The 27,395-nt window shown below is 40.8% G+C and overlaps 2 protein-coding genes across 3 annotated transcripts in view; one reads left to right on the forward strand and one right to left on the reverse strand.

Annotated features, from left to right (window-relative positions):
• Positions 1 to 21,207, reverse strand: part of HELQ (helicase, POLQ like) — a 57,249-nt gene extending 36,042 nt beyond the window's left edge. Inside the window, exons 1-10 of one of the 2 annotated variants that reach the window (XM_056568767.1) lie at positions 21,073 to 21,207; positions 18,537 to 18,961; positions 15,899 to 16,550; positions 11,200 to 11,378; positions 9,945 to 10,145; positions 8,657 to 8,729; positions 4,949 to 5,046; positions 3,413 to 3,511; positions 1,905 to 2,050; positions 1,527 to 1,766 (exon numbers count right to left, since the gene is read on the reverse strand). In XM_056568767.1, coding sequence (XP_056424742.1) covers positions 1,527 to 1,766; positions 1,905 to 2,050; positions 3,413 to 3,511; positions 4,949 to 5,046; positions 8,657 to 8,729; positions 9,945 to 10,145; positions 11,200 to 11,378; positions 15,899 to 16,550; positions 18,537 to 18,698 — 1,850 coding nt within the window. In that variant the 5' untranslated portion in view covers positions 18,699 to 18,961; positions 21,073 to 21,207. Of the gene's footprint in view, positions 1 to 1,526; positions 1,767 to 1,904; positions 2,051 to 3,412; positions 3,512 to 4,948; positions 5,047 to 8,656; positions 8,730 to 9,944; positions 10,146 to 11,199; positions 11,379 to 15,898; positions 16,551 to 18,509; positions 18,962 to 21,072 lie in introns of both variants that reach the window. The other variant, XM_056568766.1, reaches the window with a different exon arrangement.
• Positions 21,208 to 21,280: 73 nt separating this feature from the next.
• MRPS18C (mitochondrial ribosomal protein S18C) overlaps positions 21,281 to 27,395 on the forward strand; it is a 31,186-nt gene continuing 25,071 nt past the window's right edge. The window contains exons 1-3 of the mRNA XM_056568782.1: positions 21,281 to 21,585; positions 24,437 to 24,474; positions 26,907 to 26,990. Of these exons, the coding sequence (XP_056424757.1) occupies positions 21,498 to 21,585; positions 24,437 to 24,474; positions 26,907 to 26,990 (210 nt within the window). The 5' untranslated portion in view covers positions 21,281 to 21,497. The remainder of the gene's footprint in view (positions 21,586 to 24,436; positions 24,475 to 26,906; positions 26,991 to 27,395) is intronic.

The raw sequence follows: 27,395 nt of genomic DNA on the forward strand, positions 1-27,395 counted from the left end.
AGGGATGTGGAAATCCGATCGCCCGATGCCCGGGACATGCAAATCCAGGCGCCGGGCAGGAGAATTTTTTTAATCATTTAGCCCTGCTTCGGACAGGCAGAGCCGCAGACAACCCCCTCTTATTTGAAAAAAATAGGTTGGCGCTTAGGGTGTATGAAGCGGGCTCCTGACTTGTGACTGCTCCCTACCCAGCAGCCCCAGCTGATTACAATAGCTGGGGGCCACCACTAATAGCCGTCATGTGGTGATTGCCCCAACAGGCTATTAACCCTTAAGATTACCGCTGTATGTTTTAAAGGGACCTTTAAATGCTCCCTGGTGGTCCAGTGAGGTGGATCGACCGCCCCGTAGTGCGATCGCAGGAAGGCGATCCACTGCAGAGAGCTTACCTCTTACGGGGGCGTGTGGTTTTCCCATTATACTCTTCAGGATATGACGCTATCTGTCATGAGACCTATCTGGTGTTTTAAGTCAGCTGCAGAGTACGTGTTAGATCTGATCTGATTAAGGTGTTTGAATGACCAAGGGGGCCAGCCCCCGAAACGCCGTCGCGTCCATGGCTGGGAGTATCGGACACAGGCAAAGACTGCAGCTTGCTATGTCTGTATATAATCTATTTTGATCTAAAAGGATTCTCCATAACAAAATAAAGAAACAAGCTGAAACGAAAGATCATGTTATTCGTGAGTGATTGCCCTGATGGGTATAATTCTGAACTAACCGGTTTATGATTAAAGTCCCCCTGGTCGTGCCTACTACAAATTTCCTTCTGGTACAAAATGTCACAAAAACCAGGAAGAAGAGCGCAGACAGGCCAGGGTACTGTAGAAACAGTAGGCTAGCAGGTGGCCTCATTTTATGTGGATGCATTTAAAATCTCATCCCAGAAAAACCCTTTAAATACTGTGCCCTGTTCCAGTCTACATAGGAAAGGAGACAAGCGGCAGAAAACAAGGGAAGCAACAACCTACTTTCTTCTCTCCTGACCATTGCGAATACTAAAGTAAAAAAATGCTTCCTGCATGGACAAGTACAAAAAATAAATAAATAAGTAAAAAAATAAAAATATTTTAAAAAATGCATTTCCCTAAAAGTGAAACTGACAGCCAGTTTACCCACACTAAACATAACACACAGAGGGAAATGAGGCAGGGATGCTGGGTATGCTATTCCCTGCCCATTGTGCAAAGTGGTTGTTTAGCATACTAGCAATTGAGGCTGATACTAGCTGTATCTTCAGAACCAGACCATGGATCAGGGTAAGTCATACCTCATTTTAATTTAGTTCACTTGCACTATAACCCTGTGTATTGGGATTAGTGCAGGTGAACAAGCTGTCAGTTTCCCTTTAAATTCTTACCTAGAAATGTAAGTCTATCTTTGGATGTTTTGGGTGACTTCTGTAGAAGACTGTGATAGTGTAGGAATGAGAAAGATGATGCAATATGAAGTATATTTATGTTTTACCCTTTAATATCCATTTAAGTAACTTTATAAAATAATCAGAAATATTAGCTAGCACTGACCGTCTGGCGGGCAAGTTGACCCCGGCTGCTAAGGTAGAAGTGCAAGTAAGGAGACATAGAACTCCTGAAGAATAGGCAACTTCCACCAATTTCCGTTCATCACTGGTCAGCCCACTGTGATGGTAAGCAATACCAAAAGGAATAGTGCGCTTCAAAACTGAGCATATGATTCCATTTCCTGTGTTCTTCAAGTCTTTGAGCAGAGCCTTCTTTTCTGCTTCTCTATGACTCAGGTATGATCTTCAATATAAAAGAAAATTTAGCAAGAAATTATGAACTGTTTCAAATGTTTACAACAGATAATTCAACAAGCTGCTAAAGACTTCACTTGTATATATGATGGACCACAAAACTATTTACAATAAAAAAAAATCTTACTTGTTGAGGTATTTGCAAATCATTTCTGCAACATTTTCACAATTCTTTTTTGTAGGGCAGAAAACCAAACAAGAGTTATTCGGAATGACCTCAGTCACCAGCGCGATGATGAAATCAGGATCTATTCGGAGCATGTTACTTGAATACTTAGAATAAAACAAAGATACACAAAGTCAGATTAGATTTTACTACTTTGTAAATCTGTTCAATAGAAACTACTGCATTGACTTACATGGGTAAAAAAGTACTACAATCTGCATACATATCTGTGGAACTAATTTGATATACACAATGTTTATTATATTTCAACAACCGCAATGTGAACTGTGCCAATAAAAAAAATATATGTTTAACTGGTAAGATCTGTAATTCTAACATTCACAAATGTCACTAGGCTTGAAGCATTACTGTCATTTTACTAAACTGTCAAAAGTTTAGATTTGTCAACGTGTCAGTGCTGAGATACCCTCAGATAGTTCTAGCCAGGTGATGCACGTGGCAGCTTGCTCCACTCCCCAGCTTGGCATTTAGTCTGTTTTGTTGCAAGAGACAAGTTTCATTATAGTCTATAGAGCCTATCTCTTGGATATAACTAATGACTATAGGGGGTCTCAGCACAACCCTGACCAATCTAAACTTTTGACATGTCTGTGGAAATCAAATTGTTAAAAGGACGACAACACTTTAAAGATCATTGGGGGAAGTTTCACACGCTGGTCTTAAAGGGGTACTCCGGTGCTTAGACATCTTATCCCCTATCCAAAGGATAGGGGATAAGATGCCTGATCGCGGGAGTCCCGCATGATAGCTGTCACGCCCCCACCCGTGGGCTTGCATTGAGGGGCGGAGCGTGACGTCACACGCCGCCGGCCTTGTGGTCGTCCGTAATCAGACCCGGAGCGAACACGCTCCGGGGACTGATAACAAACAGGGTGCCGCGTGCATGATCCCGGGGGTCTCCAGCGGCGGGACTCCCGCGATCAGGCATCTTATCCCCTATCCTTTGGATAGGGGATAAGATGTCTAAGCACCGGTGAACACCTTTAAGTAAACTCCTTTCTAAAAATACACACAGCCTATCCAAAGAAAGGAACCACTACAGAAAGCGGACGAAGTAAAATCAATTATATTTTATTAAGTATACAGAAGACAATGCAAACATTGGAAATAGTAAAAAACACACAAATGGCGTGGACACAGACAAAAAGACCAAAAGACAAAATATACCTGCATGTTTGTAACCTATGGCATACTGATCTGAAGAAGGGGAGAGGCTCCCCCGAAAAGCATAGTCCTCCTGTTTTATTGTTTTATGTAATACTGAATAAACTGTCCAGTGTTTTGTATTAGCTACATCTCTGGCTACGGTTTGTTACCCTCACCATTAGAACCAGCAGTGCCATCCGAAGGTTTCTTTTCGCTTTACTACTTTTGAGCACCATAGTCACTTCTTTTCACTGAATGGTTTTGATAATAAAAGGTGAAATTATCTTGAATGTCGGCCTTACCTTGTAGTTTAGCACTCGTGATAATGTGAAGTTGTTTTCTGCTTTATTGTCAACTTCATAAATACTGTCTCTTAATTTTACATACTCCTTTAATTCAACCTGGAAAAAAGTAAACCTGGTGTACTACAGAATTTTTTAATTCACAATGGCTGAATCACTAAATAAGCAATAAAGTATATTCAATCCAATTAAGATAAAACAAGGAAATTTGTAGATAAAAGGCTAAGACACCACTGAGAAATGTAATGGTCTTTTAAACAGAATCTGACAGCAATTCACTCGCACTAAACCCAATATATTGGGTTATAGTACGCGTGAATAGCTGTACACAGAAATGTAACTTACAGTTTTCGGTTAGGTAGAACCATTAATGTGCCCCTTATAAGATGTTTATCAATGTGCACCAGAGCTGGCTCGCGCAGCTCCCCCTGCCTCATCAATATTTTTTCCCTGGCCCACCTCTTTTGTGATGTCAGAGCGGGGTGGGGGGGAGGAGCGCTCTGCTCCGTGTTACACCTGGCTTTGACGTCATGGAAGAGGGTGGGCCAGATCGGAATATTGAGGTGGCAGGGAAAGCTGCCAAACCTCCTCCCGGCCTCCAATGCGCTCTGGAGCACACTGATAAACATTTTATTATGGGCACATCAATGGATCTACCTAACAGAAAACTGTAAGTAACACTTCTGTGTACAGTTACTCACCTGTAATATAACCCAATATATTGGGCTTAGTGAGGGTGAATTGCTGTCAGATTCTCTTTAAACACAGAGGAAACATAATAAAATAGACTGGACACAAAATATCATGTCCAAATGTAAGATCATGTTCATATCATTCAACAGTTCCCATAATGCCTTAACACTACATTTAATGGGGTTGGCCACCTTGAACAAATATAGGCGAAAGGAATTATGAGGACACTCCGGTGAGGCTTGTTCAGTGTAATCATGTAGCTCCACCATGACAATCTCTTGTCTCGGTGAGTGGCCAGGCAGCTCCCCTGTCCAAATTACGATGCCCACTGGAGGAGCATGTGACTATACATGCCCCTCAACTGTGCCTGTGACCTCTGCTTGCGCACAGTTTACTACTACGTGTGCAGCAGAATGATATGTATGTTACATGCTACTCCATAGGGCACCATATTATAGATGGGGTAATGGCTGGCCACTAAGGACAGGAGATTGGTGGGGGTTGGAGTTATTGTGTCGCACCAGAGCATCATTACATGAGTGAGCGCTGTCATTATTAGTATGCCTTCCCATAAAGTTGTTCAAAAGGTGACCAACCCTTTTAATCTCATGAAATAAATTCAAACATGGCAGATTTTATTTTGACAATATTTATTTCATATACATTGGGACCCAGGTCAGTGTGTGACCGTACATTACAGCATCCAGTTTGACAGCAACATACTGTAGAATCATAACATGAGCCCAGCCCAAGGTAAATATAGCCATTATCAGTTACTTCACTACTTAATTCATACTCAAGCAGAAATACTGCAAACAAAAAATAAATAAAACAAACACTTACAGGTCTGAAGTTATCAGTATAAAAATCTGCTTTAAGGAAACGTTGCAGCTCATCAACATTGTTCAATGTTGCACTCATTCCAATGATCTGAGTGGTTTCTGTAAATTAGGGGTTAGAAAGCATTTACTTTTATTATCTCAAAAGGAAGGGCATTCACGTACACAACTGTTCATTCTATGAAGGATGGGGGGGGGGGGGAGTAACTACCACCATAGCAGCCATCACAGCTGTTACAGGGCCGGTAGCCTCATGGGGACATTGGGGAGGGATTCATCAACAGTGTATGGTAGAGCTTTTTTTTACCCCTTTCTGCTGCGTGTATTTGTCATTTACCTGCTCAAAATTTACTAAACTTGCGCACTGTTCTCTGTGAATCATGTGCAGTAATAGAATCCAGCCCATCTCAGCTCTTCAAAAAAAATATAAGGCAGACTTGTACGTGTGCTCGGAGCTGGTGTATATTTGCGCAAGAAAATGACACTTGCGTCCTTTTTTTGCGCCAAAAAAAAGACGCAGTTAATAAATTCATGTCTACAGGAAAAACGGCTCTACGGTACACCTGAACAGTGACATCTTTAGAAAAAGTTCCACCAAAAAAGACGCACAAAAAGAACGCAGGAAATATCCTTGCGCAAGATTTTGCGCAAGAAAATACACCTAAAATGACTCTATATAAATTGATGAATCCCCCCCATTGTGTATGCATACAAAAATCAGGTAATGACACTGGCTAGCGTAAGGTTGGGGATTAGGCGTTAGTTATTTTCCTGGAAGTCAAGAGGACTAAGACGACCCACTAAGAGTGAGACTGGTAAATTTATTAGGATTTAAGTCTGAAAGTTAAAAAGCACTGAAAGAATACACTAATCCAAGGCAGGGTTCACACTAGCACAATAGGGATTCATATTTGCACCTGTATTATGGCCACAAGACCAGGCCTAACTGCACGTCTGATGACCCAAACTGATAGCTGTCAGACCAGTGGATGTTCAGGGATTTGTGTTCGTAATTCCGACGAGTTCCAATAGTAATAACGTCAACCCAGCCTTGGACAAGTGTATTGATTTAGCCTTTTAGTTTATGGATCCAGTGTATTTATGAGGAGTACTCTCCGCATGAAAGCATCATACTTAAACAATGAAACCCAGTGTACTGGCTCCTAGGAGCCAAGCAACACAACATTTTATGCCAGTTTAGCTACTAGTGGTACTGACCTGTAGCTGCAATATGCTGCCCATGCAAGCAATTTATTGCTTTATGCCCTTTAGATAGATTGGCAAAATGCTTATCACTTTATAGACTACATTTTATAAGGCGAACTTCTAATTTATTTATTTTTTGCTTGGGCAAGTAATGCTAACTCAGCAATATACTAGCAATGGATTTTGGTTAATCTTTGTTCAGTTCCATTCATACATTTTAAATCCTTTAACTTTGGGAAGCTGTGTCATGTAATCCCAGACTGACCACTGTTCCAGAGGTTGCTCTCCTGTTTGGGCAGGAGATCAGTCAGTGTGTAGGACTTCCTGTGAACTATAAAATTACAGTCATGGCTGTAAATGTTGGCACCCCTGAAATTTTTTCAAGAAAATGAAGTATTTCTCACAGAAAAGGATTGCAGTAACACATGTTTTGCTATACACATGTTTATTTCCTTTGTGTGTATTGGAACTAAACTAAAAACGGGATGAAAAAAAGCAAATTGGACATAATGTCACATCAAACTCCAAAAAATTATTGGCACCCTTAACTTAATATTTGGTTGCGCACCCTTTGGAAAAAATAACTGAAATCAGTCGCTTCCTATAACCATCAATAAGCTTCTTACACCTCTCAGCCGGAATGTTGGACCACTCTTCCTTTGCATACTGCTCCAGGTCTCTCTTATTGGAAGGGCCTTTTCCCAACAGCAATTTTAAGATCTCTCCACAGGTGTTCAATGGGATTTAGATCTGGACTCATTGCTGGCCACTTGTCCACAAGACATTTTCCCAGAAGGATTTTGGCTTACTCAGGTTCATTTTGCCAAAATATAGTCTTGTTTTTTTAAGTCTCTGTGTCAGCAGTGGGGTCCTCCTGGGTCTCCTGCCATAGCGTTTCATTTAATTTAAATGTTGACGGATAGTTCGTGCTGACACTGATGCTCCCTGAGCCTGCAGGACAGCTTGAATATCTTTGGAACCTGTTTGGGGCTTATCCACCATCCTGCATTGACACCTTTCATCAAATTTTCTCTTCCGTCCACACCCAGGGAGATTAGCTACAGTCCCATGGGTTGCAAACTTCTTGATAATGTTGTGCACTGTGGACAAAGGCAAATCTAGATCTCTGGAGATGGACTTGTAACCTTGAGATTGTTGATATTTTTCCACAATTTTGGTTCTCAAGTCCTCAGAGAGTTCTCTTCTTCTCTTTCTATTGTCCATGCTTAGTGTGGGACACACAGACACACAATGCAAAGACTAAGTGAACTTCTCTCCTTTTAATCTGCTTTCAGGTATGATTTTTATATTGCCCACACCTGTTACTTGACCCAGGTGAGTTTAAAAGGAGCATCACATGCTTGAAACCATCTTATTTTTCCACAATTTTGAAAGGGTGCCAATAATTTTGTCCAGCCCATTTTTGGAGTTTGGTGTTACATTATGTCAAATTTGCTTTTTTCCTTTTTTGGTTTAGTTCCAATACACGCAAAGGGAATAAATATGTGTATAGCAAAACATGTGCTACTGCAACCCTTTTCTGTGAGAAATACTTCATTTTCTTGAAAAATTTCAGGGGTGCCAACATTTACAGCCAGGACTGTATTATCAGCATCTATCAAATTCCTCCTAGCAGCTCTCAGACACCACCCTCTCCTACTAGGATTTTATGTATGTCTCTCCCAACTCCTTATGCACGGAGTGCTGGTAACTAATTTCTTCCCTGATTGGCCAAGACTATAGTAGTTCTGTTTCAGCAATGATTGGTTATAACACTCCCCTGACTCACAGTGTGTACCTCTATCAGTAAATGCTATGAAGATGCTCAGTGTATTGTTTGATGTACCGACACAATGCTTTCCCTCAGCTTGTAAAAGCTGAAAAGGGGAAACCCATAACAATTAGAAGGCAGGTGAAACAGGCTAAAGCTGCATCACACACACCAAGACTCAAGTGCATCAATGGAGTTACATATCATTTGACAAGCATAGGCTTCCCATTACTCTCCCCTGCCTCCTACCTGTGATTCATAGATGCAGTGTGTGTTAGGAACGTTTTATAAATTAAAGCTAAATTCTTTGTCACTGAGTTCTATCACTTGCTGTCATTAGATTTAAGCAAGTTATAAGTTTTCAAAAGCCAGAGGCACAATGGGAAATGTAAAAGGAAATGCTGTACATGAGAGGGGAAGATGGGTTCAGAATCACCTAAGAGTCTACAATATTCTCTAATAACAACTTTTACTGCACTAAAAAAAGTGCTTGCATTTTAACAGATTGTAATGGCTAGTAAGTAAAAGGAGGCTAGTTATGTAGGATATAAAGATTTTAAAAACAAGTGCAAACACACATAGTAGTATGGTACATAGCAACCAATCAGATTTCAGCTCTAAGACGAAGATAGGTTGGGCACCTAAAACAGTGACTCAATTAGTTTCAAAGGGGAAACAAGGGGCTTATTTTTTGGCCTAACATTTTTATAAATTGTACAGTATTACCACACTTACCACTTGTGTATAGGATCTTAGTAAGAGTCATTTCTAATATTGCACCTCGACTTCCCTCATTAAGCATATGCAGCTAATGGAAGAAAAAAAGAAAAAAGAAAAGACTTAATATATTTTATAAATAACTACTATTAACAGAAACTCAGAACATGAAAATTCTTTTCAAAGGGTTGTCCCTTTAGGATCCATATTTCTGCATATTATTACTCTATAACCACTGAAATCAATTGATTTTATATAGAGTGGAGCGTAGAGGGTATCTATAACCCAAATGTACACATTAAACTCCTTCAATGATAACTACTAAGTTTGTTTGCACCTACCTACGTACCTTAGGGATGGTTGAGGTGACTGGTCATCACTATTTATTATGTTATACTATAAGTGTCAAAAGTACTTTGTATGACTTGCATCTAGTTCTGGAACAGGTTTCTCACAGAAAAGCTCAGAAGACAGAAGAAGCAGTGCCTTGTCCTTAAAGTGGTTGTCCAGCTAAAGAAACAACCTGTGTATGGTGTAAAAATGTATAATAAAGCTACTAAATAATGTAGTGTTATTATCCAAAGTGAACAGATTATCCATTTCAGCTTTGATTTTACGTCAAAGAAAGCAGAGCTCCGTTCCTTCTTCCCTCTCCCCTCCCTTCCTGTCAGAACTGTGCAAGACCAGTGATGTGAAGGAGGAAGCTGGTATTACTGATTATTAGATTCATTAGGATAAGACAGCAGGAAGCCAGTTCTGAAGGAAACTTCTTTCCAGTGCTTCATCTAATGATCAGTAATACCAGCCCCCTTCCCATCACTTGTCTTGTCCCATGCTGACAGGAGTGGAGGGGGAAAGAGAAGCAGGGCTCTGATCTCTGTGACGTGACATCACAGCTTACAGGAAAAAACCATCAGCTGAAATGGATGATCTGCGCACTTATAATAATAACACTATATGATTAAGTTGCTTTATTAAATATTTTCAGCCAAAAATGTATTATGTCGGCACCAGTCCCCATATTGCATAGAAGACTGGTCTTCTATGCTATATCTGGGCTAGTGGCAACGAGATGCATTTTCGCCCCTGTGCTTTTTTGCTGATTTACCAACCCAACCAGAATTGCCTAAATTCGGGAGGATCAAGGCAGTAGTGCCTAGAAATGTAATATTCTCCATGCCTACTGATGTGTTGCGCATATAGTGCAACATTATCTGGTGAGTGCGATATTGCGCCAACACTGTCTCATCTTCTGGCAAGCACTGGTAAGGGCAGCTAAGTAAAATACATACAAAAAAAGACTTACCTCATCCACAACAACAAGGCCCAGATCACTGACTCGTCCATTTTCAATCAATGAGTTAATAAGACTATGACCCTTTTCAATAGTTGCAATGTAAAGAGATTTTTTGGTTCTTCTTTTCATTGGAGGAAATCTTCCTTTGCTGCCAGCATATTCCTCTATCAAAAACTCTAGCTCCACTCCAAAACTGGACAAGCCACGAACCTTGGAAAGCAAATTAAATATTAGATACATTTTGTAAAACGTTTCTACTGCTTGATGTTTTCCAGATAAGATCATTGTAATTCCTTAAAGGGGTATTCCTATTTGAGTATGTTAGCCCCTCTCCATAGGATAGGGAATAACATGTTAATCAGTGGGGTTCAGACTGCTAGGACCTGATTCCAAGAATGCCAGGAAATTGCATGTGTGCGCAGAGGGCTCTATTTATTCTCTATGCACGACAATGCTTAAAAGCCCCATTCCCTTTCAGAACATCCATCTAATGTGGCCTGTGCCAGAATTCATACATGCCCAGAAGTTTACTTCCATTGTCTGGATTCTATAGTTCATAGGTAGCGGAATGATTCAACCAATAAAAATTAGGGCACTAGAAATGGCTTCTGCTCACTCACTACATATGTCCTTTCTGTATAGGACTCAAAAACATGGTTGACAAAGTTTTTGAGTCCTGTACGGAAAGCATATACAATCAGATTTAGTCCCAATTAGGCTACATACAGCCTATTCATGTATAAATGTCCATCAACAACACCTCGTACTACATCAGCATTCCTTTCTGACGTTTTGTCTATAAACAGCCTTAATCAAGCCACAGACTCCATGATCAGCCTTTACTACAGAAGACACATCACTTAGAGAGTGGCAAAATAGCAAGAGCCTACTGAGAGCAGAACTATAGTGAAAATCTGAAGCTTGGTGCTATACACTGTCCCTAAAGTTTAATATGCTTTCTACTTCTAGGGGATGATTAGAGAACCCTGGCCATGACAACTTGGGTAGCTGTAGGGCACCAAGACTCCAGACTAAAGCTACATTTCTAGGTTTACCTTAGAGTTTCACTTTAATAAAAGAACTAAACTGTTGAAGCTTATAATGAAATCGTATTGTAGAAGTACAATCCATTTGATGAAGGTAGCCCTCGATACTGATGAAACGGTGGATAATATAAAGAGAAAACAGAAAAGTCATACAAATGCCAAAATATAATTGTGAATTATGGAGGAGCTGAAAAGTTTACAAGAGGCTAGAAATTCACCTTCTCCTGTACAATAGCCACATAGGGTAAAATCATCAGCACATCCCTTTTTCGGCACAAAAGTTCCTGAAGCATCACAATTTCTGCAACAAGAGTTTTACCACCACTTGTTGGTAGGGAGTAAATCAAGTTCTTCCTCTGTTGTAGGGATTCTAACGTTAGGCACGTATGCTGCCAGGCTGAAAAATATAAGTGACATAGCATACACTGCAGTTACAAAATCCAGTTATTGTGTGACACAATAAATTCATCCTTTACGCAATCTAATGTGTATTTACATGTATTGTGTCAGTGTTGTGCTGCATACACAAATATGTACCGTAAGACAGCTGGCATTTTCCTCATGAATTACTGCAGCCATAAACCATGGCAGCATCAACGGTGTACACCATTAGATACCCTTGCGGGGGAAATATTAAATCCAGTTCAGAGGAAAAGTTGACCAGTTGCCCATAGCATCCAATCAAATGACTTCTTTAATTTTTAAAAGGCCTCTAAAAAAACAAAAAAGCTATCTAATTGGGTGCTATGGGCAACTGGTCAAGTTTTCCTCGGCACAGGTTATGATAAATCTCCCCACCTGTTAAGTGATACACAAGTTAGTCTTGAAATAAAGATGCATCGATGACACATGGCAAACATCTTTTAATGGACAAACACCAATTTTAGTGCAGACATCTCCACAGATCAGGGGAACGAGTGAGGATAAGTAAAATATTGGCTGGCATGAACAACAGCTATGGCAATCCATATGGAAGATGTGTTTCTTCCCTGTTGTGAATTTTGATACTGTATTAAGGCAGCATGCACCACCTTTGAACAGAATCCACATTTTTGTATATATAGTGTCATACTTATGACATTATTGCTTAATTTGCAGCATTGTGTTTTGAAAGTGGACCTGTTACTTGGAAAAGAAAAACTTTAGACATGTGACAGAGACATGTCAAAAGTTTGATTGGTCAGGGTCTTAGTGCAGACATCTCCACTGATCAGGGGAACGAGTGAGGATAAGTGCTTTACATTCTGGCTTTTAGCAATCTTTGTCTCCCTGCCCCATTAGAGGTCTTATCCCATTTGGTGGTCTCCGCACTGACCAATAAAAAAATTTTGACAAGTACAAAGTAGTGCTGCACACAGCACAATTTGCCCAGAAAATGACTGGCACCATGCCAGAAGTCCAACAGACCTCATAAGGCTAGGACTACAATGAGATTTTAACAACTAAGATATAGCTGCAGCCAAAGCAATACATTAAGTTGTATTGAGTGATTGCCACAGTGAAAAAGTTAGCATTACAATTCAATGATTTAAAGGGGTTATCCAGGAAAAAACTTTTTTTTTTATATATATCAACTGGCTCCAGAAAGTTAAACAGATTTGTAAATTACTTCTATTAAAAAAAGCCTAATCCTTTCAGTACTTATGAGCTTCTGAAGTTGAGTTGTTCTTTTCTGTCTAAGTAATCTCTGATGACACGTGTCTCGGGAACTGCCCAGTTTAGAAGAGGTTTGCTATGGGGATTTTCTTCTAAACTGGGTGGTTCCCGAGACACGTGTCATCACAGAGCACTTAGACAGAAAAGAACAACTCAACTTCAGAAGCTCATAAGTACTGAAAGGATTAAGATTTTTTTAATAAAAGCAATTTCCAAATCTGTTTAATTTTCTGGAGCCAGTTGATATATAAAAAAAAGTTTTTTCCTGGAAAAACCATTTAAGTGCAGTTGGACCTCAATAGTTAATCTATGATCCTATCCAGCTGTCACTGGTGTGAGGAGGGCACTGTACCACCCACTCTACCTAGGAGTACATCACTAGGCTGTCACCTCTGCACACTTTCTCCTATGGATCCCACTGTTATTGCCACTAGCTTAATTAAACTATTAACCTCTTAAGGACCCATGACGTATGCATACGTCATGAGTCCCGGTCCTGCGATATAACGCGGGGTCACACGGTCACCCCGCATCATATCGCGGCGGGCCCGACGTCATAGTGAAGCCGGGACCCGCCTCTAATAGCGCGCGGCACTGATCGCTGTGCCGCGCGCTATTAACCCTTTAGCCGCGCGCTCAAAGCTGAGCCGCGCGGCTAAAAACGAAAGTAAAAGTGCCCGGCTAGCTCAGGGAGCTGTTCGGGATCGCCGCGGTATAATCGCGGCATCCCGAACAGCTGTAGCACAGGAGGAGGTCTTCTTACCTTCTCCTGCGCTGTCCGATCGCCGAATGAATGCTTCAAGCCTGAGATCCAGGCTTGAGCATTCAATCGCCGAAAACACTGATTGATCCATTCCTATGGAGATGGATCAATCAGTGTAAAAGATCAGTACATGCAATGTTATAGCCCCTTATGGGAGCTATAATGTTGCATAAGAAAAGTGTAAAAAAATCATTAACCCTTTCAATTATCCCTTTCCCTAATAAAAGTTTGAATCACCCGGCATTTCCAAAAATAAAAAAAACATTATGTAAATAATAATAATAAAAATAAACATATGTGGTATCGCTGCGTGCGGAAATGTACGATTTATAAAAATATACCGCTTTTTAAACCGCTCGTTCAATGGCGTACGCGCAAAAAAATTCCAAAGTCCAAAATAGCGCATTTTTGATCACTTTTTATACCACAAAAAAGTGAATAAAAAGTGATCAAAAAGTCTGATCAGAACAAAAATTGTACCGCTAAAAACTTCAGATGACGGCGCAAAAAATGAGTCCTCAAACCGCCCTGAACACAAAAAAATAAAAAAGTTATAGGGGTCAAAAGATGACCATTTTAAACGTATAAATTTTCCTGCATGTATTCATGATTTTTTTCGGAAGTGATACAAATTCAAACCTATACAAGTAGGGTATCATTTTAACCGTATGGACCTACAGAATAAAGATAAGGTATCATTTTTGATAAAAAATGTACTGCGTAAAAATAGAAGCCCCCAAAACTTACAAAATAGTGTTTTTTCATCAATTTTGTCGCACATTGATTTTTTTTCCCGTTTCACCGTAGATTTTTGGGTAAAATGACTAATGTCATTACAAAGTAGAATTAGTGACGCAAAAATTAAGCCATTATATATAATTTTAGGTGAAAATTTTTAAGAGTTATGATTTTTTAAAGTTAAGGAGGAAAAATTGAAAATGAAAAAACGGAAAAAGCCCGGGTCCTTAAGGGGTTAAAGGAGTTGCCCACTGAAAAATTACTTATTCAATTATAACTCTAATGCAAAGTAATTCTTCACTGGGTAACCCCTTTAAGTTTTAGTTATTCTATTATTATTCTTACACAAACTGTGGATAAGGAATAACTGAAAATTAAAAAGGATTGTCCAGTGAAAAATAACTTATCCACTAACCACAAGATAGTGCAAATGTGTATCATCGAAGAGTGGTCCGACCGCTGAGACCTCACGCAATTTCCAGAACGGGGCCCTGGCTTTCAGAGAGGGAGTATGCTGTACACCAGTGGTCTTCAAACTGTGGACCTCCAGATGTTGCAAAACTACAACTCCCAGCATGCCCGGACAGCCGTTGGCTGTCCGGGCATGCTGGGAGTTGTAGTTTTGCAACATCTGGAGGTCCGCAGGTTGGAGACCACTACTGTAGACGATGCACACTCCATTCATTTCTATGGGAGCGATGAAGAGTACAGCACTTGGGCATCTACACCACTCCCACAGAAATGAATAGAGCCCAGAGAAGTCCTGTGGATAGGGGATAAGTTATTTTTCACTGGACAATCCCTTTTAGATTTTAATTATTCAATCAATTTAATTATGTCCATCCTATGTGCAGTTTTATAAATATGTAAATTGGGGCTTTAGGGTATTGTAATGTCCCCAGTGCACCTAAAGCCCTAATTTGTATATTTCTAAACAATATTTTCACACAATCAGCATAGAGGACAGACATACAGTAACTATGGTATCATGTCAAATAAGCCCATATCAGCCAGTTAGTACAGTCTAGTACCTGCTAATAGTTTCCCTTTGAAAAGTGATATCATTATCATCACATGCAGGGTTACAATCTCAGGTAAAGGTGTTCATACACTTTCAAAAACTGTCACTAAATGTTCACTCCCTCCCCAAGCACATAAATATTTGGTGAGGGCAAATATTCTTGTGCCCTCTAAGTAGAGGGGAGGGGTATGCCACAGTAAGATTTGGCACTACAGTGGAAATACATCATACCTGACATCATGTGATGGGGGGGCGGGAGATGCCATACACTTGAGATATGTGTATAAAATATGAGGAACTTAACACCTTTAGTACAAAGCTGGAGGAAAAAAAAAAAACATGGTTCACCACTGTAGGGGACATCATAGCTCAACACATCTCCCCTCAGTTTTCTCTGCACAGGTCACAGAGAATGCCTACAATACTCCTCCATGGAAATGTCACCTCCATACTACAGGTTCCTATGGTCCATAGAGCTGCTGTAAAGCATATTTCTTTAGGCTGTTAACAGCAGCTGAGGCAAGATGTCTGCCCTCTTTATAAAAGGTACAGAAAGCAGAATTGGAGAACATTTAACTCTTTGAAGCAGGAATAGAAGTGTGGGCTTTCAGGTAGAGACACCATTTTTCCTAAAGCTTTCCTGCAGCAGTACAGTTAGGGATCTTTAATCTAGATATTACTTATTATTGATCTTTTATTATTTTATGTGACATTATAGGAAAGAAGAAGGATCTCATACCATATAGTGTTTTAATGCCTCTATACTGTTCAATAAGATCAGCAACTTTGGTTGGTAAACCATAAAAGGGACCCAAGTCGATTTCAGAGGATGTTTCCACAGTCTTTTGTGCAACATCAATTTCCTCTAAAATAACATTTTCTTTTATTTGCATAGTCCTAGATATTTGTGGTGTATGAACTTTAGCATTTCCAGCCAATGTGTTTTTGAGACTGTCCCGAAGACTTTTCCCTTTTCCGTCTTTAGTATTTGTATGAGAAGCAATGGACGTGTATGCACTTTCTACTTGAGCAAGGCTACACTCACTAGGTCCTTCTTCAGCATCTGTACCAGAATTATGATTTGCATTCTCATAACAAAGCAGCTGAGAACAAGGAAGATCATCAAAGACATCCTCAGTAAAAAGATTTGGGTTATGATTTTCCCCATTTCTCCTCACTTGGTTGGACAACTCTTCTTCTTGAGCAATGGACTTAGGGTGAACTAGAGACATAAACTGATTTAAGAGTTCGGGTTTCTCAGTAACAATAGGAACTGTGTTTACAGTATCGTGTTTACACTTTTCTTCTAAGTAATCCATTTGTGCTAGTAAAGATGGGTCCTCGGCAAAGCTGTCATATTCTCCAAACAGGTCATCATCACTGCCATAGTCCTTAAAATAAGAAAGACAGTGATAAATGTTCACTATATACCGATTAGTTGTAACATTAATACCACAGACAGATGAAGTGGATAACATTGATTATTTCCTTACTGTTGCAATGCTCATGGGATGCAAAATATAAGAAAGCATGTAAACAGTGTTAAGAGCAGGAGAAGTGGCAAACATAAGGATCTGTGTTAGGCTGGGTTCACACCACGTTTTGTTAAATACGGCTCCCGTATACGGTTGGGAGGAGGGGGGGCGGGGCTTAATCGCTGCCCGGAAAAAACATTTTTTTATATATCAACTGGCTCCAGAAAGTTAAACAGATTTGTAAATGACTTCTATTAAAAAATCTTAATCCTTCCAATAATTATCAGCTGCTGAAGTTGAGTTGTTCTTTTCTGTCTGGCAACAGTGCTCTCTGTTGACATCTCTGCTTGTCTCGGGAACTGCACAGAGTAGAAGAGGTTTGCTATCGGGATTTGCTTCTACTCTGGACAGTTCCCGAGACACGTGTCATCAGAGAACACTTAGACAGAAAAGAACAACTCAACTCAGCTCATAAATAAATAAATAGTGAAAGGATTAAGATTTTTTAATAGAAGTAATTTACAAATCTGTTTAACTTTCTGGAGCCAGTTGATCTAAATAAAAAAAAAAAAAAAAAAAAAGTTTTTTCCTGGATAACCCCTTTAAGTCAATGAGATTGGGATCCGACTGGGAAAACTTAGTGCTCCCATATCCCAGCCAGACCCAGCAGAAACGTAATGTGAATGCAGTCTTACTCTGATGGAAAGATGACTAGGTCAGAGAACCTACAAAATACAGATCTTCTGAGGTGTTCCCAGCATGTAGAAGTTAATGGGATACTCTGCTGGAAAACATTTATTTTTTTTAAATCAACTGGTGCCAGAAAGTTAAACAGATTTGTAATTTACTTCTATTTAAAATCTTAACCCTTCCAGTGCTTATCAACTGCTGTACGCTCCACAGGAAGTTATTTTCTTTTTGCACTTCCTTTCTGGCTGAACACAGTGCTCTCTGGTGACACCTCTGACACATCATTTTAGGAACTGTCCATTGTAGGAGCAAATCCCCATAATCTAGACAGTTCCTTAAATGGACAGAGGTGTCAGCAGAGAGCACTGTGGCCAGACATAAAGGAAATTCAAAAAGAAAAGAACCTTCTGTGGAGCATACAGCAGCTGATAAGTATTGAAAGGATTAACATTTTTAAATAGAAGTAATTTACAAATCTGTTTAATTTTCTGGTACCAGTTAATTAAAAAAAATGTTTTACAGTGGAGTACCCCTTTAATACCTGCCCGATGTGGGTGGTCCAAGTAAAGATGACCAGTGATCCAACAACAGATTCATAATGGTCCAAGACATGTGATTTATATAGGGAGAGAAAGCTAACATATCTTATCTGGTCTCACAGAAGAGCTACTGTAGCATAAACTGCTGAATAAGGTCCACACACAGAAGAGTGTCAGAAAACACAGTGCCCATGGGTCTGCTAAAAGAAAGAACTCTGGATTCAGCACTTCTGTTAAAGAATTTGTTTTTATTGTATAACGAATAGAATAACAGAAATTCCCAAATCACAGTCTTACGTGCACATGCTCAGAATGCATGAGACGGTGATTTGGGCATTGTGAAGTTCTGTTCTTTTAAAGCATATTTTTATATGCCCAGGCTTCTGGCTTAAACAACTATTTTACACACAAAAAAAACTGAAAAAAAAACACTCTGCTTACCTACCTTGCTCCCCGCGTAACCTCCGGTGTCTGCCGCACTCCACTTTCTAGTGCTGGGGGTCAACACATCACATTGCTTCTCATGGTACATCGCTGTAGCCAGTGATTGGCTGAGGGGCAGTGTGATGTCTTGACCCCAAGCACTAGGTAGAGCGAGGGAGGCAAGTATTAATTCTCTATACTTAAGTGGATAGGTCTATCCTACCTGTTGGTCTGAACACACCATATTCACCTCTTCAGGGCCACCAGCTTTTTCATAGGACTCAGTTGTTATCTTCATTTCCGCTCTTCCGCTCAACTTCTTCTTAGCTGGTGTGTATAGACTGTGTCCAGAAGAAAGACTTCTTTTCCTTACAGGTGGTCGCCTTTGTACCTTAAGTCCTCCGGTCTCCATCTTTGAAAAGTGAATGAGCCCATGCTATGACTAAATATGAAAAATATTTACTATGGTCCTTAGATACAATCTACAAACTCTTTCCAATTGGTAATAAGGCTTTCATTCACCCAGTTTCCTTAAATTCTCCAAGAAACTGCAGGAACCTTAAATGTTACTTGACAGAAAATATACATTTGTGCCCACAGTTTATCATCTTTGGTTTGGGATAAGTTGTCTATTGAAGCACTCTGCAGGCATGTTCATTTATTCCAGAATTTTTACTGCAGGAAGGAAAAATAAAACACAGTTATTAACGGATCAGAAAGCTATAGCTGGTCATACACATAAGACTGCTTTTATTCTGTTTTCAGAATAGAAATAAAGTGAAGATATGCCACTGCCAGACACCTCTAGTGGAGGTTTATCCCCCAAAATCAAAAGGATCAGGCACTTGGAATTCAACATGCTTGATCCTTCTCTCCCTTGACGTCTTCTGTTAGGGAAGAGTTGGGAGATCCCCATACACGTGGATGGTCGTCTGTGCCATACAAAACAGTGGGTCGGGCCCCACACATATAATGTATATAGTGAAGTAATAATGATGGACAAAATAAACTTTCTTGAATATAGAAATAGGAGGGAGGAAGTTTGGGCTAGTTGCAGTACCATTCAGTTCCCTTCTGGTTTTAGTTATGGATATAAAGCAATAAAATCTACAAAAAGATATGCCTGGCATAACCCTGGTATGACCTAAAGACCTGACACATGCACTTCAATGGAGGGATTGTGAGTGGTGGGATCACTGAACTTTTTGTTCTTACTTCTGTGGTGTCTATGGAAGTTCTATTTGTCTTCTCCAGAGCTCTACCTGGCTTCTACAATCCACAGTTTTCTGTCCATCCATGACGTAATTATTTACAATGTAAAACACAGTTAAAGTAATAAATAATCACTATTAAAGGGGAACTATCATGTACAAAAGCTTATCTGCTATCCCTATCTACTGCATGGGACCCCTGCTCTCCCTAGGAACAAGGTGGGTCGACCCCAGCACAAAGTGGCGGCTGACACGTCCCCTCCATCTATTTCTATGGGAGAGCAGGAAATGCAGCTATCTCCGGCTCTCCCACAGAGATACATTGAGGGGGCGTGTGAGCCGCCGATTCATGCAGGGGTCAACAAGCTCTGTTCCCAGGTATAGCAGAGGTCCCATGGAGGAGATCGCGGGGATCCCAGGGGTCAGACCCCCCCCAATCTAAAACTTATCTCCTTCTCTCCTATTCTTTGGATAGGATAAGTAACTACACCCAAACTATTGGAGTACTTGGTTATCTTCAATTGCTCTATAGGGAGAGACTGAAGGAGCAGTTCAGCATGTGCTCTCACTCAAATTCCTTTGGGGACAAGGGACATTCATTCTTGTGATTAGTCGAGGTCCCTGGAGTAGATGCACCACTGATCAGAAACGTATTACCTATATTGTAAATAGGTGATAAGTTATGATCTTGAGATAACACCTTTAGGGTCTATTCAAACGTACAGTATTCAAGCTGTGTTCAGTTTACATTGAAATCTGCAACAGAAAATCCTGCACATCAAATCTGCCCAGAATACTGTACTTGTGAATAGACAATTAAAGAGGCTTTTCTAGGAGACACAATGATGGTTGGAGCAGCTTCTGTTTTTATCCAGGAACAGTAGCCAGCATTTTGCTGATACACAAGATAGGTCCTCAATGTGATTTTTCAGAAAACCCTTTTAACTATGGCTGCATTCAGATCCGTCGAACATATACATGAAATGGATGGTGTAAAATTGCATACGTTTTAAATCAGTGTTTGAATAAAAAAAAAAAAAAAGGATGAAGATGGTAGATACGATTTGTCATATAAGTTGATATATACAATTTTAACAGATGCGGAAATCCTGATGTGAATGCAGCCCATCACCATCATAGAAACAACACGACCAGTAGGCAGTGCATAATCTTGGCAAGTCAGGGTTAGATCAGTTAGATCAAGTTAGATCAGCCATCACTGACTGCCTTCTTTCTAGTCCAGAATTTTCCAAACAGGGTGTCTCCAGCTGTTGCAAATCTACAGCCAAAGGCTGTCCGGGCATGCTGGGAGTTGTAGTTTTGCAACAGCTGGAGGCATCCTTGTTGGGAAACACAGGTCTAGTCAGACAATGCTGTTTGTTTACAGTCTATTACACACATCATGTACATTATATGGGGTTTTTAAGTGTTGCCCCCACTCTAATGGGAATGGTGGACTCATTACTTATAGACAAGTATCTGGATGCACTCAGAACTCGAGAACTGGCTGATAACAGGGAAAAGTAGACGGTATCCACCTGCACATGAATAGAAGCTTCCGGAACATGACCTTACCTGACGTATCAATGACTGTATATAACCACGTTAGTAAATTGTCTTCCCCAAACAGACCCAGTGACGTCAACAGAAATTTGAATCTAATAGTACCGCGCATGCTCCAAACAATCCTGTAACCGCGCCTGATGATGACATAAGCACGACAGAGTAGCCATTTTTCTTGTGGGAAAATAATCTGTATACTATAATATATATATAATAATTCTGTAAAATTATCGTCTCACGCCTTTCCTAATAACTCAGGCATCCAGTTATTCGGCTGTAGTTTTTTCTGTCGTGTATCTAGTATGTGTTGCTGTGACTGTCACAGTGCGGAACTGTAGTGCAGGGCTCCATGTTGTGCGCCGGGCCGGTAAAGGGACAGGACGCGGTGTGTAGCTGCTTCCTCTCCTTCTGCAGGTCACAGGACACTGTGGAGAAGGATGCTGGGGGTCAGGTTATTGAGGGGTGCTGTGCTGAGGCGGCCCCAGCTGTCGGTACCGTGCACCTCCTCCTCCCTACACAGCACAGGTAAGGGCTGTGTATAGTATCCATGCAGTTCAGTAAGGAAGGATAGCCTGTAATAGACCAATGGTGGGGCTGTGCTTGGACACCAAGCTTTGATCTCCAGTGCCTGTACAGTGGTCCCTCAAGTTACAATATTAATCGGTTGCAGGACGACCATTGTATGTTGAAACCATTGTATGTTGAGACCAGAACTCTATGGAAACCTGGTAATTGGTTCTGATGTCACCAAAATGTCATCCAAAAATAGGAACAAGTGAGAGTTAAAGAAAAATAAGTAGATAACTAATATAGATAAAGCAAATCCTTACATAAGGAAGAAAGATCTGCTGGGAGCTATAAATCACTGTCTATGTCAGTGTTTCCCTAGCAGGGAGCCTCCAGCTGTTGCAAAACTACAACTCTCAGCATGCCCGGACAGCCAAAGGCTGTCCGGGCATGGTGGGAGTTGTAGTTTTGCAACAGCTGGGGGCACCCTGCTTGGGAAACACTGGTCTATGTAGAGGACAGGAGCTTCTTCAGGGTCCTGTACAGTACACGCCATGTCCTAAAAAAGTAACATGAAGTCGCCCTCACCTGGTGTCCAAAGGAGCAGGTAAAGTGTACAGAACATGTAATACCTCCCTGTACTGTAGGGGGCGCTACCAGACATCAGTCAGTGCATACGCTTCAGTAACACAGGTGTTTTACCCAGTAAAATTGCCCATTCTGATTGGTTGGTTCTTCCAGCCATTGACACGTTGCACAGATCTGGACTGTCCATAGCATTGTATGTTGAGTTTGGTTTCAAGTTACAACCAAACAACCAACATACCATTGTATGTTGAAACTATTGTATGTTGATGCCATTGTAGGTTGAGGGATCACTGTATGTGTAATGCGCTGATGTGGGGGGACTATTACATCTCGTTTTCATTTATGTTGAGATACCAATAAAGTGCCAGTCCCTGTGTTGTCCAGACACGGCAGAAGTACAAATCGCATTAAAATATCAATACTGATACCCACAAGTTACTTGCTGGGAGAAGTGGGCGCCTCACTTCCCAGCTGTCACTCAAACCCAACTCATTTTCCATAGACTATAATTGAGTAAACAAGTCAGACCTGGTGGCTGGTGAGGCAGTGGAGCATGCTGCCGCACACTTCACCGGCTTGTAACTCATAATCGCAATGAGCCTTGTCTGATTCCATATACAATCTAAACTTTTGACATGTGTAGGAAACCTGTCAAAAGTTTTAAATAGCTGTGATGCTTTTTAAGGGATTTTCTGGCTTATCCTGAGGATTGGGATTCCAACTGCAGCTCAGGTACCATTGAAGTCAATGGCCCTCATTTACTATTCACAACCAGACAACTTTTGTCGGATTTTTTTTGTCGCATTTTTACTGCAACACGGCGTAGACATCATGCGCCAGTGCGCGACAGTTCTTCCCGAGTCATCCGACTCGGGTAGGCTGGAACCCGAAAAAGGGGCAAAATATGTGGCCCTTTCACACATATTTATCATTGTAAATCACCCGAATTGTCTTTTTCCCCCCCCCCCCCCCCCACAGCTCTGACCTGTTGCAAATAGCCCTATCTAACCTATGGAAAGCCTGATATGTTGTATTTTTGTGTGTGACGTTTTTTTCTCATAAATTAGTGACTGCTTCTTTTTTATTTGATTGTGTCTATATTTTTATTTTATTTATTTTTTTACTTAAAAGAAATGCGACACAAATACGAGCGTGCGACACAAAAAAAAATTACTTGCGACATTGACTGCGGCACAATAGTAAATAAGCGAGGAAACTAAGGTGTCGGGTTCAAATACAACCAGAAACCCGACCCGACTTTCTAAGTAAATGAGGGCCAATGTATAGAGCGGTCTGCTTCTGGCTTCATTCACTGTGTATGCTATAGCTGCAACTCTGTAGAACAGCTGATCAGGGGGTGCGGGGTGTCCCACCTGTCATTAGCAAAAACTTTTTACATGATGTAGAAAATAACATATGGATATTTGTAATATAAATTGGTTTAAAAAAAAAGTGTATAATTTTTGCCTGTGTGTCTCTGTAAAGATATTAAATGCAGGAAATATGGGTAGACAAGCAGGGCTCTGTGCTGTGAGACTGACATGTCCCCGACTCACACAGCAGGCTGACAAGCCAGGAGCCTGCACAGAGCCCTGCTTTTCCTGCCTTTATTTGGTCTCCTCACAGAGACACACAGGCAATAGCTGCAGGGACAGCATTTTTACACATTTTATAACAAATGTATACATCTAATATAATGTGACATCAGTCACGGAGTACGGAAAACTCCTTTTATGAACTGAGTGTAGTCTACTGGTGACAACATTTGGTCCATTTCCTATATATTATAATGGGGGAGATTTATCAAAACCTGGGCGGAGGAAAAGTTGACCAGTTGCCCATAGCAACCAATCAGATCGCGTCTTTCATTTTATATTTTTGAGTTCCATAAAAAATAAATAAATAGAAATGTTTGGAAAATAAACCAGATGTAATCACTAATATAATGGTGGTGTAGGGCAAATAAAACTAGATGATAATAAAGGTCTATGGTACTTATATGGCCAGTACATTCTTTTCTATCTGAACAGGTTATCATTGGTCTCATCAAGTGACATCTGCAGGAAGCCAGAATTTTATCATACAGCCCTTTAGAGCTGTGAGAAGGGAAGGAGAGAGGTTTGGGAGTTTTGTATTAAAAGACAATAGCTCTGAGCCCTATAAAAAAGATATCATGGTCCGATTTTTAAGGAAATGTTAAAAGTTAGAGGACTGTTGTAAGGATGCCATGAGAATACTACCAGGATGTAACTCACATTTGGACATTTCTTTATTTTCCTAGCAATCCCGGACAGTAACCAAGCTGCACTTGAAGATATGGTACTGATATCATTCCCTTCTGATGAAATATAGTTATTACGTGTGGATATGTATTTTTGTTTTCTTATGGTCAGTAGTTTGCCCATCAGGAATGTTTTTGCTGTAAGCCCCTGGTCTATGTCATTGCTGGCTTCTTCCTCAGGTCTTAAAGCCAGCAGTGATGTTTGGATTTACAGCGTATTTTACGCTGCCGATCCGCCGCTGAAGGACCTCTGTTTGCTGCCTTTACATGTGCCTGCTCGGAGTGGCAATACGCTGCTACGTGCAGACACACTGAAGCGATGTGTGAGTCACCGCGCATGTGCGATGTACTCGCACACATCACGGCTGTTCCCCCTGCTCTATGAGCTAGGCCGAGAGCTGCCGCGATGTGCGAGTATACTGCTTATGCGTGTGGCGACTCGCACATCACAGTGTGTCTGCTCGTAGCAGCATATTGCCGTTCCGAGCAGGCATATGTACAGGCAGCATACAGAGGTCCTTCAGCGGCGAATCTGCAGCAAAATACGTGCTGTAAATCTGCTCGTCTGAACGTACCCTAAGGCAGTGTTTCCCAACTAGGGTGCCTCCTGCTGTTACAAAACTACACCTCCCAGTATGCTGGGAGTTGTGGTTTTGCAACAGCTGGAGGCACCCTGGTTGGAAAACACTGTGGTAAGGTCAAGCTCACAAAACCCAGCTGGGGCATATTTAATGTGCACCTCCCTTTCCCCCAAAGTTTTTATCAGACCTAAAAAGGAAGAGTAGTATGAAGGACATCTTGTTGGAATTCAAGCAAGTAAAGCAGTCAGAATGGCACCCCATTCCCCAGGGGTAATAACAGCAGTGCTCTTTACCTGCTACTCCATTCCCCCTGTAGTAGTAGCAGGGCAGGTTCTGACATTAGAGGCTTCTCCATGGAAATCCATTTTATGAAGCTCCCAAAGCATAATACTTGTGCCCAGGGAACTTTCAGAGGAAGTTTGGAACTCTAGTGACTAATGCTACAGAGGATTGCCAGTGCTCTTTTAGTTTGCATGTTCTACTGCAGGGTTTCCCAACCAGAGTGCCTCCAGCTGTTGCAAGACTATGAATCCCAGCATGACCCAACAGTCTTTGTCCAGACATACTGTGAGTTGTAGTTTTGCAACAGCTGGATGCCCACTGGGTGGGGAACACTGGTTAACTGCTTCATGTCCAAGCAAAGGTAACTTCATCTCACCCGGAGTCTGTTCCCAGCGCAGTGCACTGATCTTCTGTACTGCTCTGTACATGAAATAAACATCAAGGATTTTATTTGCTTCCCAAAAAACGTGCTGGATTTTTGGTGTTCTTTTCTTAAATTTATGAAATGGTTGCAAGGCATTTGATAGATTTTGCGCAGGTACACATTTACCATTGCACACACTTTTTGATTGATTTATTTATTTTTTTACCTGTTAAATTTATTTGTATACACTATATAGACTAACCTTATACACTCTCCTGTGACGTGCCCCAGCTGCTAGTAATGTCTTATGATTTTTTTGCAGTCGAGGTTTGAATCGCAGTGGAAGTGTTTTGGCTCTGTGCTAACCTTTCTCAAAAATAAATGTTAGCCGAAACGTGTCATGCTGTGAATGAAGCCTCGGTTCCAATAAACCAAAGATTGTGCAAGCAATTACTAATTACCAATTACAATTACTAATCGTTAGGGCTCAATTACTAATCGTTATACCATGGATGTATACATTATGTAAGAACTGGTGTGTACGCCCTCCTCTTGGTAAACCCGTTCAGTAATAGCATTTGCTAAGGCTAGGTTTACATATATCCGGCCTCCGGCTCCGGCGAAACTGGGTAAAAATTGCCACAACTGATGCATCAACTGATGCCAGAAGTGCATTAGTTGTGCATCATCCATTGTTTGTGATCACCGGAAGGGGGAGCGTAGCAATAAGCGTTCCCCTGTCTGTGCCGGTCAGGCGAGTCCAATTATCTGCTGTCGAAACTGAGACGCCAGATGATTGTGAACGGTCCCATTCTAGTGAATGGGATCAGTTCTGGCTTCATTTTCCCTACAGCGCCTTTTTTGCAGCACCTGAGGGAAAAGAAAACTGACAACGGACATATGTAAAGGAGGCCTAAGACCGTTTCAGCAACGGGTGAAAGAACCTGGATGCATGAAGTGGTAATTTTACGGTAAAACTGGTAACTGGGTTTTGTTCGATTATAGTTAATAGATAATTTATATATATATATATAATATATATATATATAAATTAATATCTGTGCGATTAGTGATGTATTGGGTTTATGTGATTAGTGACATATTGGGTTTTTGTCATTAGTGATGTATTGAATTTATTTGATTAGTGATGTATTGGGTTTATTTGATTAGTGATGTATTGAATTTATGTGATGTATTGGATTTATAAAACGTCTTGCAATCTGTCACCTTCTATCAACTACAGCCACAGAAAATGGAAAATCCTTTTAAAGAACCTCCTCAGAGGTGTATCTTGTGTGGAATCCCGGTAGACTACAAGAATACACAGGTATGTATTTAAAAGCTTTAGGATGACTTCACATGTGACTGACTTTGTTACAGAAATGTGCACATAAGTAGAAACAGATTTTCAACTGCAGAAATTTCTGCAACAAATTGGACACAGGTGAATTAAAGGAAATCTGTCATCAGTTTCACCTGCACTAACTAGTAGAAACAGACAGGTAGTGCAGGTGACACTGATGACAACGCTACTTACATGGTCCTATTCCGTGGTCTGGTTCTCCCAATATCTCTTCAGTTCCGGGGCTGACTTAAAACATGACTTGACTTCAGTTCCGGGGCTGACTTCCAGATGTCATCGCTGCTGTTTGCTAGGAGCGGGACACAGCAGAGAAGCAGCAGTGGTGACATCAGAAAGCTTTGCCCATTCACCCAGTCGGCCCCGGGACGG

Source organism: Hyla sarda, chromosome 1, assembly GCF_029499605.1.
Source record: "Hyla sarda isolate aHylSar1 chromosome 1, aHylSar1.hap1, whole genome shotgun sequence".
Lineage (NCBI taxonomy): Eukaryota > Metazoa > Chordata > Amphibia > Anura > Hylidae > Hyla > Hyla sarda.